Source organism: Panthera tigris, chromosome B3, assembly GCF_018350195.1.
Source record: "Panthera tigris isolate Pti1 chromosome B3, P.tigris_Pti1_mat1.1, whole genome shotgun sequence".
NCBI classification, from domain to species: Eukaryota; Metazoa; Chordata; class Mammalia; order Carnivora; family Felidae; genus Panthera; species Panthera tigris.
The window spans coordinates 42,949,177-42,968,766 of record NC_056665.1 but is presented as its reverse complement, the minus strand read 5'-3'; the positions used below and the strand labels follow the sequence as shown (position 1 = coordinate 42,968,766).

At 35.4% G+C, this 19,590-nt stretch overlaps 1 protein-coding gene across 1 annotated transcript in view; it reads right to left on the bottom strand.

Annotated features, from left to right (window-relative positions):
• Positions 1-8,170: 8,170 nt before the first annotated feature.
• The window catches only part of VPS13C (vacuolar protein sorting 13 homolog C), a 193,366-nt gene continuing 181,946 nt past the window's right edge, over positions 8,171-19,590 (bottom strand). The window contains 4 exon segments of the mRNA XM_042988726.1: positions 8,171-8,761; positions 9,077-9,157; positions 10,548-10,671; positions 17,261-17,349. Coding sequence (XP_042844660.1) covers positions 8,660-8,761; positions 9,077-9,157; positions 10,548-10,671; positions 17,261-17,349 — 396 coding nt within the window. The 3' untranslated portion in view covers positions 8,171-8,659.

Here is a 19,590-nt window from a genome sequence, read left to right as displayed (position 1 = left end):
TATGGCTAACATTTATAATCCTTTACCCAAAGCAAGGTCTTCAGCAAAATTTCAAGTGACAGGGCTAGCCAGCAGGAGAATCTTCTGGGTGGGTGCCTGTCTTATTAGTGTATTTGGGTTGCTATAACAAAAATTCCATAAATTGGGTGGCTTATAAGCAACACACATTTCTCACCGTTCTGGAGTCCGGTAAATTCAAGATCATGGTGCTAGTACATTGGGTGTCTGGGGAGAACCTATTTCTTCATAGACAAAACGGCGCCTTCTCTGTCCTTACGTGGTGGATGGGGATGAGGGCTCTCTCAGGGCCTCTTTTTTTAAATCAATTCTTTAAAAAACTTTTTAATTTAAGTAATCTCTTTACCCAGTGTGAGGCTCAAACTCACAACCCCAAGACCAAGAGTCGCATGCTCTTCTGAATGAGCCAGCCAGGCATCTCAGGGTCTCTTTTATAGAGGCACTAATTTCCTTCCTGAGGGCCCTATCCTCATAACCTCCTTACTTCCTAAAGACCCCACCCCCTAAGACCATCACTTCAGGGGTTAGAATGTTGGCACAGGAATTTTGGGGGACAGAAACGGTCAGTCCATGTAGTGCTATCTTACAGATGTTTGGTGTGGCATCGTGTGATCTATGACTGCATCAAATACAGCCTAGATCCTCAGACAACTAAAGGGCACTGCTGAGGGTGTGCCTCTGAGAAAGAAGAGCAGGACTCCATCTTCACAGCAATAGCCTGGCTCCAGACATAGCCATTCGCCTTCACAGGTCACATCAAGGCTCTCTTTTGGCACCCAGTTACCTGTACTTTCCGCATCCAGACTATTCTCACATACAAGTACTAGCAACAATATCTCGCCTACTTAAGTAGATTTTACTCTTTGTGGTTTAAAAAAAAAACCCAAAACCTCACTGATTATTTAAAATATACATTTAATGTCTATGGGGATTTTGTAAGAAAGAGGCAATAAAAAGTTCAAGTAACACAACTCCTGTCTCAAAAATAACAATTGTAAACTTAGTATTTTATCAATAACCAAATTCCTTAACAGTTACAGAAAGCTAGTTCTGGTCCAAAGGTCTTGTTTTCAAACAAAGAAACTGAGGTTGAGAGAGGTAAAATAATCTTTTCAGGGTTATTTTGATTTTTAAAGTTATAGTACCATACAAATTCAATCTTGCTTTTTATTAAGAGTGATAAAAGGGATAATTCAACAATACTCTTGCATAAGTAAAAGTTATAAGATGAGGAACACCTGGGTGGCTCAGTTGGTTAAGTATCTGACTTCAGCTCAGGTCATGATCTCATGGTTTGTGAGTTCAAGCCCCTCATCGGGCTCTATACTGACAGCACAGAGTCTGGAGCCTGCTTTGGATTCTGTGTCTCCTTTCTCTCTGCCCCTCCCCCACTTGCACTCTGTCTCAAAAGTAAACATTAAAAAAAAGTTATGAGACGAATAAACTGTAATAATGGGGGAAAGTATTACAACAAGGGGGTAATTTTATTTTATGTAGGTAGTTAATAGGTTGGGATACTTATTACTATTAGGAAATCAAAAGAAAATATATAATTGTGCAAGTTTCACTCTGCCTAGTTGGTTGTTTAACACTCATTCAGCTCAGTATACTGTTATCTGAGATGGGTACAGGTAAATCGTTTGTTGTATTTAGGAGATAGCCATTGAGACTATGGAATGACATGAAGTTCTGTGTAATCAGGAATGGTAGAAAAAGATGAGAACTTGAAGGCTTACATGCTTTACTGAATGAATGGTAGGACATGTGGCCAGTCCTTAATTCCATTATGCAGTGCTCCCTTATATAGGATTCCATATACAGAAAAAGAGTCATTCTTACTTTGATGGCCCCAAGTATTTGGGACTTAGTTCAACAGATGGAAGCCACAAGAAAACAGATTTATGCTGAATATAAGGACCTTCCAACTAGGGACTATTATAATTCTAGGAATTTAAGTACAACTAAAATAAAGGCCTCTAACTGAATGGCCTCCAAAAAAAAAAAAATGAGTGATATTAAAATTCATCAACTTGACATAAAAGTAAGCATTACTGGGGGCGCCTGGGTGGCTCAGTCGGTTAAGCGTCTGACTTCGGCTCAGGTCATGATCTCATGGTTCGTGGGTTTGAGCCCCGCCATCAGGCTCTGTGCTGACAGCTTAGAGTCTAGAGCCTACTTAGAATTCTGTGTCTCCCTCTCTCTCTGCTCCTCCCCTGCTCATGCTCTATCTCTCTCCTTCAAAAAAAAATTTTTTTTTAAATTAAAAACAACAGTAAGCATTATTGGTGCTTCTTAAAGAGCTGCATTATAATTCAACATTGATTGAGTCATTAATTTTAGGTAGAATGGGCAATATATTCTTATTCACCAGTCTAAGTCATGGGTAATCAGTCTTTATGGCCCTTACAAAACAGTGTTTTCAATACCACCCATTCACCATCTGGATTGTAATAATAGTCATGCAAGATTTCCACTCTATGCATTTGGGGTCAATCCAAAAGGAGCATTTTCTAGATCTCTAAGCTTTAACCATAGGAATCTTTAGCGTGAGCAAGGAACTGTTTCCTGCAATGTATTTATGGTTAATAATTCCAGATGTATTAAAATGTCACAAAGACCTTACAACTATTTCAGAATTTCTCACGAGCATGGTTCCCTTAGCTTAGCTTAAAGAAACAAAAACTCTACTACTGCCATGACAGTTACTGATGTTCAAATAACCAGAGTCTACAAAATTTTTATTTAAAAAATAAAGAATTCTGTTAATCCTCTATTCATGCCACACACATACACCCTTTTTCTTAAACTATTTTTGAAAGTGTGTTGTGAATCAACCTGAATTGAATGAAATAGGGAAGATTATATCAGAAGTGTCATAGTAGGTTAAGAATCTTTAACAGCACTCCTTGGGAAGGGAAATGGGCTCTGTTCAAGTGTGGCTTCTTAATTTAAACCATCAATAAGTGCTTGCCTAACTGATTTGCAGCAGCAGCCTCTGATGAAGCTAAAATGTTGTAGCTTCCATTCAAATTGCAATCTTCAAACACCTGCTCATTTGTTATGTTATTACTCTATAATATGACGTACTGTGCTTAAAAACATAATTTCCTCCTTGGTAAGGCCATCTGTTGTGATAAACTACGTATCTTGGGCATTTCTTTCTGCTTCAGATATCAGTAGAACTCTCTAATGGTTTGAATACGGCAGAATAGCATGCATTTGATCTTTGTTCTGACTGTACATTACAAAAGAGGCAAGTTTTATGTCCTATATCCAAAGTTTTTACTTCCTAATGTTTACACATCAAAAGGTATGTTTGCTAGCTAGTAAACTGCCACAATAATATTAGACCACATACAAGAATTCTCTAGGAAAAAATAAATTCAGACAAAGGGCCAACTTAGATTTTAAGTGTTACTATGGAAAATGCTTGTGTTACTACTGTTAGGCCTTAAACATAGATGAGGAGAAAATACATAGATAATCTTGGGATAAAGGTGTGAGGTTCTAAAAGAAACCTAAAAAGCTAACATTGGCCACGTTTATTCAAAATTGACACAGGCATCCTTGTTTCTAGGAAAAATGAAGAGGAAGAAGTAGAGATAAAAGAAGGAGAATGGTAGGTGCTGGAGCCTAATTTTAGCTCCTATCTCACCATAAGGTCGTGGGTAAATCATTTAGTGTCTCATTTCTATTCCACCTGTAGGATTCACTATATAGTATAATGTCAAGATTGATGGACTTGTTCTGTAAAGGGTCAGAGAGTAACTATTTTAGGTTTTGTCAGCCATACTGCCTCTGTCACAACTATCCAACTCTGTCACTGTAGAATGGGAACTGCCATAACCAAGACAAATGAATGCGTGTGGTTGTGTTCCAATAAAACTTTATTTGCAAGAACATATTGTTTGGCCCCTGGGTTGTAGTACACCAGATGTCAGTATAAAATCTACTTAATGAAGAGAGTTTGATAATAGAGAGATACCATGAAAAGAAGTAAAATGATGTATAAAAAAAAAGGGAAGAGGTATAAAGCTTAAACGATGGCCAAGGGGAAAAGTGGTTTGTCTGAGGGGAAAAAAAGAAAGGTGTAAAGTAAATGTTTTCTACAAAAACAAACCCAAAGACCAAGATCTGAAATCTATTTTTGATGAAAATTATCATGGAATTTAAACCACACCTGGGATGTTTTAAGCATTATAGTCAATCTCTAAGGAAGCCACTTGGTCATTCTTCAAGTTAAAAAACAAACAAAACACTGAAGAACTAAATCCTCTTTATGAAGTGTTTACTATTATCCTAGTGGATATTATCAAACTAGAGGATCATGTTAGCTTATTTCTTTACTATTTGAATTATTTTCCCACTAGAGCTCAATCCTAAAAACTATTCATCCACCGGATATTTAATTAATATACAAGGGGGACAGAAATCATGATGTTGTCCTAATATGCATTTCTTCCCCCAGAGTTTTTATAAATCTTTATTTTTAAAAAAAATATTTATTTATTTTGAGAGAGAGAGAGAGAGAGAAAATGCGCACGCAAGTGAGCCAGGGGTGGGGGTGGGGAGGTGGAGAGGGAGGGGCAGAGAGAGAGAAAAGAGCCTGAAGCAGAGCTTTGGGCTCGATCTCAACACCATGAGATTATGACCTGAGCCGAAATAGAGAGTCCAACGTCTAACCGACTGAGCCACCCAGGTGCCCCTTCATAAATCTTTATGATGCACCACCCCATGGTAACATTTCAGTCTCCTGTATGTCAACATCAATTACTTTGAACATTGTATCAAAACAATTTTCCAGCGTAACTATAAAATGGAACAGTGGCATGGTCTGAAGTAGAAGAAAATTCAGTTGCTCCTCCTATAGTTTATTTCTAAAATTCAGAAAGCAACTTTAATAAATAGATGATTTTGAGGGTATAAAGATCTACATTGTCTTATCTGAAACTCTTTGGCCAGATGTGTTTCAGAATACAAAGGTTTTTAAATTTTAGAAAGACAATATGCTTCATATATCTCCAGTGAAATCTAGAGCCATACCCCATAATCAAATATATTAATTTTGCTACAGCCCAACTCATTTCTACCAAATATAATAAATGCCAAAATTAGTCTCCTGTCAGTTCAAGTTCAGAACTTTCTGTCAAATATCTTTACCTCAAATTTATGCAAACCTTTTTAGTTTCCAGAACTTTTTAAAAATTTGGTAAGGGATGGTGGGTCTGTTGTATATAAAAACCAACCAAACAAAAAGCCTTTCTAAGGGTTTTTTCAGCTCAAAAAGATCCACAATGTTAAGTATTTGAATGATAGAGCCTTGTAACTCAAAATACTTTCAAGCATGAATCCAAGAATAAGCCTAAATTCTTCCTATAGGCACAATTACCAAGGAAAATGTGCTCCCTCTCTGCTCCAGTGAGTTTCCATTTCTTTTCAGAACCAACACACACATGCATTAAACCCAATTTCATCACTATTAGTGGACATTCTGGCAGTCATTTACAACCAAAAGGACCTGTACCTCAAGGATAGATGATCTGTGATATGAATAATCTCCTAGCCTTCAAGAATCTTTGGTGTTCTCCTCAGTAGAAAGATGGTTCTTATAGCTCTGGTAGTAACTACAGCTCTCTATTTTAATTGGCACTGATATTTGTAGAACTCTTCTTTAATTGTTTCCAGTCTAGAGCATTAATTTTTAGTCCTGGCTGTGCCTTAGAAATGCATGTGGAACACTTAAAAATACAGATGGAGGCAGCACCAGATCAATACACTTAGAGGCCTAAAGGGCCAATTAAAAAAAAAAAAAAAAAAAGTGTCCTCTCGCATACATAATTGAAAATCATGAAACACATGTAAGTAAATTCACCCTAGATCAGATGTTCACATGAAGCTTTGGTCTACACATCTACGCACTTTTTTCTTTCTTATTCTGATGCCCCCCCTTTGCGACAGTAGACAATCATGCACCTGTTCTTCCTATTGACTAATTCAGTACCGGGATAGCCTTCAGATTTGTAGTCTCTCCCAGGAAGGGAGTAGAAGGAGGGTAGAGGAGAAGAACAGACTTGGTAGGAGCCTCCCAGACTATCATGCAACCTAAGAAAGGTTCTGCAAGGCCACTGAAAAGTCTTCAAGCCAGTCAGCTATCAGAGGAATTCCTGTCTCCCAGGAATGGACCTGCCCTAGTACCCTTGCCTTGCACCGTCAGTAACTAATAGAAACCACAGAAGGCACAGCCCCAGTGCAAAAGCAGCCCAGGATTGCAAAGTGGAGGAGCTGGGCCCTCGTCAAATACATTCTCTGTATTCTCTGCCCCCACCCCCAATTGAAGACCTGTGCCAGAGATCTCCAGGGTGGTAAAGGGGCTCAGTACCTTTCAGCAAAGCCTTTCCCTAACTAGCATTTTTTAAGTGCTCCATAACTATTAATTTAACTTCTCCCTATGACAGGACTGGAAGAGGAAAAGGGAAAGATAAAGTAGAAGTAAATGTTATTTGAACATTTAACACAAACTCACAAAGTTTTCACCCTTGTAAACAATGCACCAAACATTTTATTTCTTTTAGTTCCTACACAAGTAAATGACTCTGAAAGCATTTTTAAAAATACAAAAGACATCACACTTTACCAGTGAATTATTTCGGTCTCAGGGGATTAAATCAAATTAAAATGTTACATATATTTGACAGTTTATTTCTATGCCAACTGAGATGGTGAATTTATAATAGTTCTATGAATTCTTTTAGTTCAATGTTTTTTGTACATGCCATCAGTACAATATGATTTACTTAAATATTTAGGACACTGTCAATAGCTGTGATTCATATGAGACATATAATCAGATATCTCAAATTCCTGATTAAGTCTGCTTTAAAGACACAGAATACGAGCACATTTGCTGTGAAATTCTGTTTATAATGCTCCATTTAATAAATTGCAATTAACCACTGATGCAGAAATTCTGTTTAAGGCTGGAAGTTTTATACATGACACTTTCCTTCACAGAAAAAAAAAAAAGGATGTTGAAAAGGCAAAGACCACCATTCTATATCAGAGATCAAATATTTAGGGCATTAGTTATTATATCCTCTTTCTAGAGTCTACAGTAAACAATAACTAAAAAGATTTAAGGCTGGTCTTTAAAAACATAAAGATAGTAGAAACTTTACCACACATCAACAAAAACAGAGCAAACCAAGTATATCCACATCTTCATTCCATCATGAATTTAGTGATTTGAAATAAATGCCATGTAAAAACCAGAAGCAAATGTAATGATTCATTCAAGGAAATTAAATACTTCTAAGCATTAAAAAAATTTTTTTTAATGTTTATTTATTTGTGTGTGTGTGTCAGAGAGAGAGAGAGAGAGAGAGAGACAGACAGACAGACAGACAGACAAAGTGCAAGCAGGGGAGGGGCAGAGAGAGAGGGAGACACAGAATCTAAAGCAGGTTCCAGGCTCCAGCTTTCAGCACAGAGCCTGACGCTTGGCTTGAACGCATGAGCTGCAAGATCATCACCAGAGCCGAAGTCAGATGTTTCTAAGCATTTTTTAAAAAGCTTTTGTAGGCAGTATATCTCTGGTCAGCATAAGTGAGGTGTGGAAACGACAAAAATATTATTGTGCCGAACAGATTCTCACAGGCTTGCTCCCTCAAAGGACACACTGACCAGTTATTTTCTACAGTGTTCTTATATATGCCTTATTTTACTTATATACACAATTAACTTTTTCATTCTTCCTGTAAGTATTTAAAATACATTTCAAGGTATGCATTAAGTATTAATTTATGATGCCCTTAAAAATCTTTCAATTTATTAAAAACAATCTCTAAGAATATAGAAATATTGAGCTTTTCATATTTCTGAGTCTTGAAAAACTTAAAGTACAATATTTTCATGCATCAGCAAGTTATAATTGTGCCATTTAAGTTCCTCTTGAAAGAGCAAGTAAATAATTTCAAAAGTTTCATGAATGCTACGTTACAGAGACCGGACCACAGGTATTTTAAGATTTGATTTTCCATATGCATTTATACTGTAATGCAAGGAAGAAAAATAAGCATCAAAGGAAAACATGTTTTATTAGGAGAAAAATAACATGAAAAGAAAATAGGAAACATGTCATTTCTTCCTTCAGTGGCTTTTCTTCAGTCAATTACCTGGTTGCCCCAAAATATTATCTCAGTTCAATTATTGAATGAATTACCCCTAAGTAAAATACCCAGTATCTTTCCAAAGGTTTGTCCAAAACCTCCTAAAGAACAATAGTCATTCTAAGCTCTTTTCTTATTCTTCAACAAGAACTTTAATTAAAAACAAGCCCAATGCCCTTTGTTTCACAATTTAAACATTAATGGAAATTTCATCCTGGGTTTAAAGTGATATTTCTTTGAGGGTCTGACTCATTTGAGTGGCAGTGCAGAAAAGTGAATTGCTGACAACACAGAGTTACAAAATTAGAGTCAAAAGTAAAGGGAAAAAAAAAGGAAAATCCAACACTATCCTGGAAAATAATTCTAAAACTACAGTATAGCTTGAAAAATTCTCTTTAGCAAGATAAAAAAGAGTGATTTATAGACAAGACTGATGGTTGGTTTTTCTCCCAGTAGCAGCCCCCTGGGATCTGTGACTAAAATGGTGTCTGGGGCCTGAGAAGTTTCAGTGATGATTGCTTCATCAATTTTTGCTGGTGTCTCATTGACTGTGCATCACCAATGGCATTACATACTCTCTGTAAAATAAAATATTTGTTATGAATGGTAAAGACAAGTACGGGCTCATGTGAAGGAGAAAGGTCTAAAAGCAAGAACTGAAGCTCTCCACACAGGTCCAACAGCAGAGGATAAGAATACACAATCCAAACAGACAATGCAAAATAAGACGTTTCTGCTCCATTAAGCCTGCAATATATTATTTTAAGCTTACATATCCATCCAGAGTTATAACTGGAAGATCTTTTGAGAGAAATAATGGGTATTATTATAACAGATTAAAAAAATCTTTCAGCTAAAAAATTAAGGGTCATTCTTTAAAATAAATTGTTTACCTCTGCTGTGGCATTGTCCTGCAGATAAATGTCCCGGCAGCCATGACTGGCACTGTCTTTTTTGTGGAACAGACTCTGCTCCTGTTTCAAAAGAAACAATGACAGAAGAAAAATTATTCTGGGGAAGACAAAAAAATCCTAACTTTTAATTGAATGCTTAAATGTAAACTCTATTTTATAACAAATAGACTAATGAAATATACCTATTCAGGTATGATAAGCACTAAATCATTTTGGTACAAGGCTGGTGGTTCCATATGTGTGAGCTGTTAGAATTTATGAAATCGGATGACTACACAACTATCTGTATAAAATAATGACTTTCTACAGGCTATGATAAATAGCCTCGAGAAATAGCACTTGATAACTCACCACATCTGACAAATCAAAAAATCCTTCCTTCGTTCCCTTGGCTGATAGATAAAATTCTTATATAATGTAAAACACACTGAGTCAATTTTCACCACGGATGTGAAAGAAGAGTGATAACCCAGGAGCCTGTAATATATATGCAGAGTGACACAGTCTTTCCTAGTCTGAAAACTATGTTTCATATACCAAGAGACTCTTTCGATGTTGACACTCTACAATGAGGTAAGGCTGAAAAACAAAACGGTACTGTTTCACAATTTCTTTTATTTGTGAGCTTCTATGAAAAGAAAACATAAATTAAAGGATAAAAGTACCTACATCTCTAACTACTAAATTTTATGACAAATAGGTTTTCAGATGGTTTTAATAATAGAGATAACATCATTACTGCTTAGAAGAAAATACATACTCTAGTAGTTACCATTCTTAGAATGATAATTTGTGGTGTTTTTTTAAGGGGTGAAAATAAATTTACAATATATCATATATAATAAAAATTATACATTTCAAAGTGAGTCTGAGAACTAAGCAAAAGGTGAGGGCATCAATTCTGCTAATTACTTGCTATGTAATTAAAAAGTTCTTTCTTGGAAAATGATGGGACAGAAGGACATGAAAGTATTATATACTTAAATTGTATTAGTATTTTGTAAGTGCCAACTATGATAAAACATGAGTGTTTCAGATAAAATATTTATAATAATCTAATTTATAAAAACCTAAAAAAGGGAATTTTTCCAGAAGCATCTAAGATTACAGCAAAATAGTTATTCATATGACATTGGAAAAAATATTCTATTTACTAATGCTTTATTCTGCCAAAAAGGAAGTATCAACGTCCTAATTCTTTCATTGAACAGAATTGATATTTCACTCAACACAATCAAGGACTGTCAAAAAAATACAGTACACAAATAAGTGATTATAACACATCTTTCCTTATACTTCACCATATTATTATAATAGTATCATCATCATCATCCTCACCATGATCCTTCAAACACTCTGTGTTGTTAACTGTAAAAGAGAGCCAGAAAGCACTTGTTTCCACTCACTCAACAAATTCTTGGCTCTGAACATGTAATTCATTTATTCTTACCTTGACTGAAATTTTTAGCAGGTTTCCATGGACACTTGGAGGAGACACAAAATCTTCAAATGGATACTGCCAGTCTATGGACATATGGCCTAGGATTTCAACTTCCTTTATACACAACACTCGCCTGTTTTGCAAAAGGAAACAAAACATGCAAGTGGTGATAAAGACAATTAGTCTAATATTTTGCTCTGCTGGATGGCAGACATGGAACTAGCTCAGTAAACAATATAACCTGGCACTTAAAAAAAAAAAAAAGGTACGCTTCCTATTAAAAAAAAGTCTAGGGGCGCCTGGGTGGCTCAGTCGGTTAAGCGGCCGACTTCGGCTCAGGTCACGATCTCGCGGTCCGTGAGTTCGAGCCCCGCGTCGGGCTCTGTGCTGATGGCTCAGAGCCTGGAGCCTGTTTCAGATTCTGTGTCTCCCTCTCTCTGACCCTCCCCCATTCATGCTCTGTCTCTCTCTGTCTCAAAAATAAAATAAATGTTAAAAAAAAAAAAAAAGTCTAGGTAGGTAGCTGTCAAATAAAGAGCAAATACGGCCCCTACCAACCAACATAGCAGACATTCAAAAATTCCCCTTCTGCCAATCTTGCAAAATTCAGAAAAGTGTAATTTTTTAAAAACTGACTGAAATACTAAAATCATCTTTAAAACACATAAGGAACAGGCTGTACTCTCATCCAGGAAGCAATAAAGGCAGAAGGTCCTGAAAAGGTTTCACTTGGAAAATTATTAATTGCTCTTTACTGTCAATCATCTATGCCTTCCAGTCAAGAAAGAATGTGCAGGAAATGTCAGAAACCTCAAATGTCAGCAAAGTTTCACTTTAGGCCTATTAATAAATATCAGGTTTGAACACTTTAACACTAATGTACTGTATCACAGAGTGAGTATCCCATTTTACTCAATAGCAAAAAAAAAAAAAAAAATTTATAAAAAGAAAAAGAAAAAAAGAAAAATCATAGAGTCCTTAAAGGCCATCTACATTGATTTCCCAGTGTGTGATTTAGATTAATTACTGATATAACCATACTTGATTCTAAAGTTTCCATTACAGAGAGCATGATTAGGAAAGCAGAGGAACAGTTAATTCTACAAATATTCAGGGTGCTGGAAAAACAAGAAAGATACGGTTTCTGCCTGAGAGGTACTCATAGGTTAGAAGACAAATAAACACGTAAATATATATCTCAGCACAGTTAGATGAGTGCAATAGCAGTGTGGAAAATTCTTCTGGAGCACAAGAGAGAGGGACTGATTATGTGGGTAAAGTATGTGGCGTAAAAGCTGATTTTTATTTTATTTTTTTTTATGTTTATTCATTTTTGAAAGACAGAAAGAGACAGCGTACAAGCAGGGGTGGGGCGGAGAGAGAGGGGCACACAGAATCTGAAGCAGGCTCCAGGCTCGGAGCTGTCAGCACAGAGCCCGATGTGGGGCTGGAACTCATGAACCACGAGATCATGACCTGAGCTGAAGTTGGACGTTCAACTGACTGAGCCACCCAGGCGCCCCTAAAAGCTGATTTTTGAAAGAAAGGAGTTCTCTACGTGGAAAAGGAAAATGATAGTCTAGACAAATGGAATAGATCACTGACATAAATAGCAGTACAAGAAAGGGAAGGTTTATTTGAGGAATGTTGAGGTCTGTAGCTGGATGGATATACACAGAGGTGAGAAAATTAGTGCCAGATCTTAAAGAATTTTTTGTGTTTAAAAATTTTTTTTTCCATTTAAATAAATTTTAACTTTAACCTACAGGCAAGGGGAACTTTCATGATAAAGTTTCCTATTTTAGAGTCATGGATCTAGCGGCCAAGGGAGGAGAGGTGGGGTAGACAAAGGAAAAAGTTACTACAATACTCCCACCAGGAAACAGAATGTCAGTGAAGGCAGCAGCTGTGAGAAGGGAAGAGAGCAAGCTAGATTCCAGACGCTTAGAAGGTAAAGATGAATGAACTAGGTAACCAATGGAGGGTAGGAATGAAAATCAACCCCCAGCACTGTATTTTTCAGCAGAGGAACTACTGTGATCTGGGTCTGACTTGGGACTGTGTTGTGCTTTGTAGGAAGTTCAGCATCCGAAGTCCCAGCCTTGGTAGGGCCCTCCGATCATTGTGACATCCTTCCACACCCCTTCATATTCCAAACAGTCTCTAGAAAGTGGATTACACCTCCCCCCACCTCCTGCCCCAGAAGAGAATCACAAGAGCTAAGTGTTACAGATAACTATTACAAATCACTGTGTCAAATGCAAATTCATCATTCCCACTGTCTTTAAACTCCTTCCTCTCTTGACCAGGCCAATAACATTACTGTTCTCCTGCCACTCTGAATCTCCTTCATTCTCTTCCTCTTGCTCCAACCCCCTCGGTACCTAAGCCCCAAACCAGAAGGTCATCTTTTATTCCCTTCTCTTCTATATTTAATCAGTCACCAAGCTCTCGTCTCTCAAGGCTGCTCCTTCTATCTGTCTTGATTCTTTTAGTTTAGACCTCACCACCTCCTATCAGGGTAACTGCCACAGTCTCTATGGTACACAGAATTCTAAGATGGTCCCCACGATTCTGCGTATAGTGTACGTGGGTTTATCGACTGGTATAACCCTCACAACTATTAATATGATGGATTTCTCCCCCAAGATTAGGTTTTATTATAAGGCACAGGTGATTTTAAGAAAAAGTTTGATCTGCGTGGGTGTGACCTGACCACAAGGTCCCTTTAAATCTGGGTCAGAGACTGAGAATCCAGAGTGCAGTTGCTGGGCTGAAGATGCAGAAAGCCACATGGCCAAAATGAGGGTAGGCTCTAGATGGTGATAGCAGGTGCCTAGCTGACAGAGATCTAGGAAACTGGGGTATTAGTCCTACAAGTACAGGGAAGTGAATCCTGCCAACAACATTAAATGAGCTTAGCAGTGGATCCTTTCCACTTCCTTCCTTCAGGAAGGAAGCCTTATGCCTTGATTTCAGCCTCTGAGACCCTGAGCAGAGAGCCCAGACATGCCATCGCTGACTCCAGACCCAGGGAAATTGTGAGATAGTAAATTTGTGTTGTTTTAAGGTGCTAATTCTATGGTAATTTTCTGTGCAACAATAGAAAACTAACCAGTCTCTAACTGGTCTCCCTGTCTCCATTCTGATCCTTCTCCAATTCAGCATTCAAACTGCTGCCAGAGATTCTTCTAAACTGCAAACTTCATCATATTAGTCCTTGTGTACAAGTCGCAATGGGAATTTAAAAAAGACATGTGTGTACAATGTGCATATACCTTTATGTGAAAAGCTGGGTCAATGAGCAATAAAATGTCTGTACTTTTTAAAAAATTAATACTCTTCCATCACATTAATGATAAAATCTATACCCTTCAGATGTCATGAGCAGATACCTACGGCTTATTTCATCTCCCAGTGATTCCCTACAAACATCCTACAATCCAGCCATTTCACATGATCTTATTATTCCAAGTGCCATATTTTCATGTTTTATGCTTCTGATTGCCTGCTGTTTACCTATATGAAAAATCCATACTCCACAAGACACAGCTCAAGTACCTTCTCCCTAACACCTTCCCCATAACACCTTGGTTCTCACCTTACTGGACTGAGAGGTTTTCCTGTCTTCAGAGTCTCTGTTTATCACTTTATCTTAGCCTCTAGCATACTGTGAGATCACTGATGTTTAGGTCCCTCTTTTAGAGAAGGAACGGACAGAGATACAACTTTTATCTGTGTCCCTATTTCTGTTAGACACTGCTAGTGTAATGGTCTGAATGTTTACATCCTCACCCAAATCATACATGGAATCCTAACTCCACTGTGATGGTATTTAGAGTTGGAGCCTTTGGGAGGTGATTAGGTCATGAGGGTGGAGCCCTCAGCATTGGTATCAGTGCCATTATAAAAGAGGCCTGAGAAAACACCCTCACCCCTTTTGCCATGTGAGGACATAGCAAGAAGACAGCCATCTATGAACCAGGAAGTGAGCCCTCACCACACACAGAATCTGCTGGCACCTTGATCTTGGACTTCCCAGCCTCCAGAATGGAGTGAAATAAATGTTTGTAGTTTAAGTCACCTATCTATGGTATTTTTGTTATAGCAGCCAACACAGACTAACACAGATGGTTAAAAAAAAAATGTCTGTTTGGAGAACAATTTCCTAATGAAGATTACTAAAATAAAATACTAAGCTGGAATTAGGATTAATTAGTGGAGATATAGCCTAATAAATTTGGATCATGAGAACTCATATTTTTTCCTAAAAACTGATAAGAAAAAAAATGACACCAAATTTTGGATGAATTTCAATATGAAAAAATTAAAAGCCCTTTATATTGGAAAACTAAAAAATAATCATGAAAATATTAATAATACATTGGGTAAAAAGGGATAATATTAATTTACAAAATGCTATTTCAATTCAGTAAGAAAAAAACAAAAAATGAGAAAGGCTATGAAAAGAAAACATACATAGATGATGAATATACTAAAATGTTCATATTCATTAGCAATCAAACAAGTGCTAATTAAAACAAAGAATTATTTTCTGCCCATTAAGTTAGCAAAACCCAAAAAGTTTAAATGAGAACACTAGTCTTAAGAAAACACACAAAATAAAGTGCATTCTCTTGTACTGTTAGTTGTATGTAAAAAAAAATCAATTACAACTGTTCTGACAAAACAACGTGGCAATAGACAGGGCCTCAAAAACGTTCACAATTTTTAAATCAGCAATCCCACTGATTATAACTTATCTTAAGAAAATAATTATAGACTTAGCTGCAAGAAGACTCAGCTGCAAAGATGTGCTTATAATAATACAGTATTCGGAAGGAAAAAACTGATTATCAAATAGTAAGGTAGCATTTGAAAAACTTATAGTATAGCCATAAATACAATATTGTATAGTCATTAAAAATCATGTTGTCAAAGAATATCTAATGGTTTGGGAAGATGATCATAATACATTGTTAGGTGAACAACCTAAGTTAGTTACATATACATAATATATTTTTTGTACATAGTTTTTACAAAATATATATAATGTAAAAATGAGATATACCAGCTGGCTGGTGGGATTGCTGGTAAAGGCTATTTTTAGGGGCTATCATAATTTATGATTCAAACCAGGACATTTTTAAGAATGAAAGGAATAGCTACTAATAATTTCATTGGGACAAAAGTACAGACCAGTTCTGTTCTAGACAAACCATAATTACTGTTACTTTATTTCCATCCTTTAAATTATTGTCTTTATCAGGGGTGGGCAAACTATGCTGTGAGCCAAATCAAGGTGAAGCTAAGTACCTGGGAAATAGTATAGCCCTTAAAGCCTAAATATTTGCTATCTGTCCCTTAAAGAAATTCTGTTGATTCCTGATCTGTATCAAATACAATGAATAAACATAACTCTAGCAATAAAAGAGTTATTTTTTAAAACACCAATTTTAGACAAAATGCCATTTTTAAGTAAGCATTAAAGGTAAAACAGATCAGCATAATGATAATTACTTCAATCAAAGAAATTCCTGCTAGAGTCTTCTAAAGCTACAAGGAGACTAAGTCACTGTACTGGCCAGGAATATTTTACTAACTGCCTCCCAAAAAGTTCTGTAAGCGACCAGATTTAAAATTATTATGATTTTTCATTTTACTTGAAGAAAAACCAAGTATATAATGTGCACAGTAATATTCCCAAAAAATGCCTAAATCAAACAAGTTTTAAAGTATTAAGTATTACCAGAAACAACCCCTCAAAAAACCCCTGATTTCCATTACCTAGTATTGAATTACATAAAAGATATACAATTTTAAAATGAATTAACACACTGCCATTGAAGCTAAGTACAATATATGATACAAACAAACATTGTTTTTGGCCTAATAAAATGGACACACTATAAAATTATGGGCATAAAAAATAAGTGATTACTTGTCCAATCAGTAAAAAATGCTTTTTAGATTGTTCTGTGAATATCTTTACTTTATGGACAAACCATACAACTAGTTGACTCACTGAAAAGCTCATGGTTTAAGTCAAAATCCTGTCATGTTAGTCTTACTTTCTCTCCTTCCCATTCAAATATATTTTGATGTAATAAAGAATCTAATTTAGATTTCTGTCTACTGTAACTACCCTAGCTTGGTCCTATGAAATACACAACTAAGAAAGTTTTGAAGATTATTAATATATACTAGCCATTTTGGAGTAAGTGATGTAGGATAAATCTTAGGAAAATAAACGTACTGTAGTCCAAGTTCTTACATTTGGAAAAATTATCTACCACTCCCAAAATACTTAGAAAAAATTGGAAAAAAACACACAGAAGTAATACCATCCTTAAAAAAGGTGTTCTCATCATCTAAAATAAAACCTACTAAGAAAAAATGATTCATGAATTCAGCTTCCATAGCTGGATTTACAATTCACATGTAACATATGACTACTATACGTAGGGAGTCCATTCTAGACTCCGTCTCTCAGTAGTGGTGTAACTGGGATACATGCTGACCCTCAGTTTCAACATCTCCAAAATGAGAGGGTTGGAATAGACAACCTCAAAGGACCCATCTAGAGTGTATCTTTGTGATTCAATGACAATGAACATCTTGTAATTTAAGTATAGTTCTCCAAACCCTCTGCCACGATAGTTTTCAAAATTCTTATCATCTATATAGTTTGCATTTGAAAAAATATCACTTGAAGTTAATACCTATTTGTAACCATAAGGATTGTCTTCTTGCTTCCAGCAATAGCACAGTGGCATCGATAAGTCTCTCCTTCTAACCTTTTAACATGATTCTGAAAAGAAAACAAGACTCAAGATTTGCGTAGTACATGCATCCAAATAGTATTTCCAATACTGTGTATTAGTTTATTATAGTAACAGTGCTAGTTAGGAAAAAGAATTATTAGAAACAAAAACACAATATTGGCACATGAAACTAGAAAAATATTCATAGCACATTTATAAATTAACTTCCACTGTGCCTTAAATGACAAATCTGTATTAAATACTTACTAAGTGATCTTCTGATAAAATATACCTCATTCTGTGATAACTCAGCAGTTTAAAAATATCTACCAGAAATAATCACACATTTTCATTAACGGAATATAATATATGCAAATATAAAAGTGTGACATTAACATTACAGGGGTTCTTAACCTTGGGTCCAAGGAAGGACCTGGAAGGTCTATGAACCCTCTAAAATAGACTATAAAGTTTTGAAAATGTGGTTTTGCAACTTTTTTCAAAGGATGGTTCATATTTTTCATCAAATTTTTTCAAGTGGTCTGTGACCCTTCTCAAAGGTGAAGAATCACTGATTTACAGAGAGATAAATATACCACAATAATAAAATTCCAAGAGAACTGATATTTAATGTTTTTGAATTATGTGGTCTTATAGATTAAACATGCATGAAAAGCCAATGTATACACCAAATTATATTCTTGATAAAAAATAAAATATTATGTCAATATTAACACAAACATGAAGAATTTCTAAGATTTCAAATAGCTGGCACAATTTATTGCTAAAGACAATTAACAAGCATAAATAATTCAAGTATAAATAGCACATTAAAATACATTTATTTTCATTTCAACTATCTCCAAACTATTGTGATTTGAATTGGCACACATTAAAAACAGTTATTTTTTATAGTTAATGCTAATGAAATATCATTGACATTATCTATAATGCACGATTAAAGATCAGATGATATAATGTATATGAAACTACAGAACATAAACATACCTAATAAACAAGACCATAACATTTATAACCAAGAATACAACATCAATATTATTAAAAGGATAACCTAATAATAATCACAAGCAGAGAAAGCACATTTGTTATTATTTCAATGCTTAAATACACATTTTTAGAAAATCCTTGGTTCAGTTATTCCTTGACAGTTATGAAAAGCCATGAACAAAGATGAATCCCCAAAGAAACAGGATCTCATCTTCAGAATGAGTCTCAGAGACAAGTGGAATTTAAGTCACTTGTTTCACATCCTGCCTGTGAGAATTAGCCAAAATCTTTCAATATTTATACCTTAAATTCTATAATAAAGAAAAATGGGAAATGAATATAACAATTCAATACACTTATTTTCAGCTTTGAAATTTAAATGTTAAAATATTTAGATTTGAGATGCAATGTAAAAGAAATACTACCCACTTCCCATTTTGTATGCACTTTCATTAGTTTATCAGGGTATTGTGCTTTGAACCAGTGAAAGCCTTTAAAGGGCAATGTATCACCACACTACACTACCAGAAACTATTTTAAGCACTACTAAAATCCACTACACTCTGAGATTCAGATTAAGATATTCAGTCACTGATGGCAGCAGGAGAATAGATTTACAATATTTATCAAAAGCATTCAAGATTTTCAAGTAAATTCTAAGGAAATAATATATGAAAAAACAATATTTATAAGGATGTTTATCACAGAATTATTAGTGTTGGTAAAATAACAGAAGCATCTTTAATGCCAACAACTTGGAATGATCAAATACACACTAGAAGGTTACCTTAATAGATGGTAATGCAAGAATTAAGAGTGAAGCATTTCTATGAACATGGAAAAATGTAATTAAAATAAAAAAGCAACAGACATCATTTTAAATATCATATAGTCACAAGTATGTGAACCAAGTGAATATTAAATAAAAACTGGCCATATATATATATGTGTGTGTGCATATATATATGTAAATATACATACATATATATATATATATATATATATATATATATATATATATATATGCATGTGTGAACAGTATCTTAGGAGAATAAGGGTGAAGCAGAAAAGTATATCCTATGAAAACACAGTGTATGATTTAGTAATTTTGAAAGCTTAGTGAAAAATACAGAGCAATACTCAAGAGAAAAAGAAAATGGGGTAAATGAAGAGATTCCCAAATAAATTATTTAGAATGTATCCATATTATAGTAAGAGGGCTAGGAGGGAATAATTCTACACTCCAGTGTTCTTTAATATTTACCCCGATAACAAGTTTT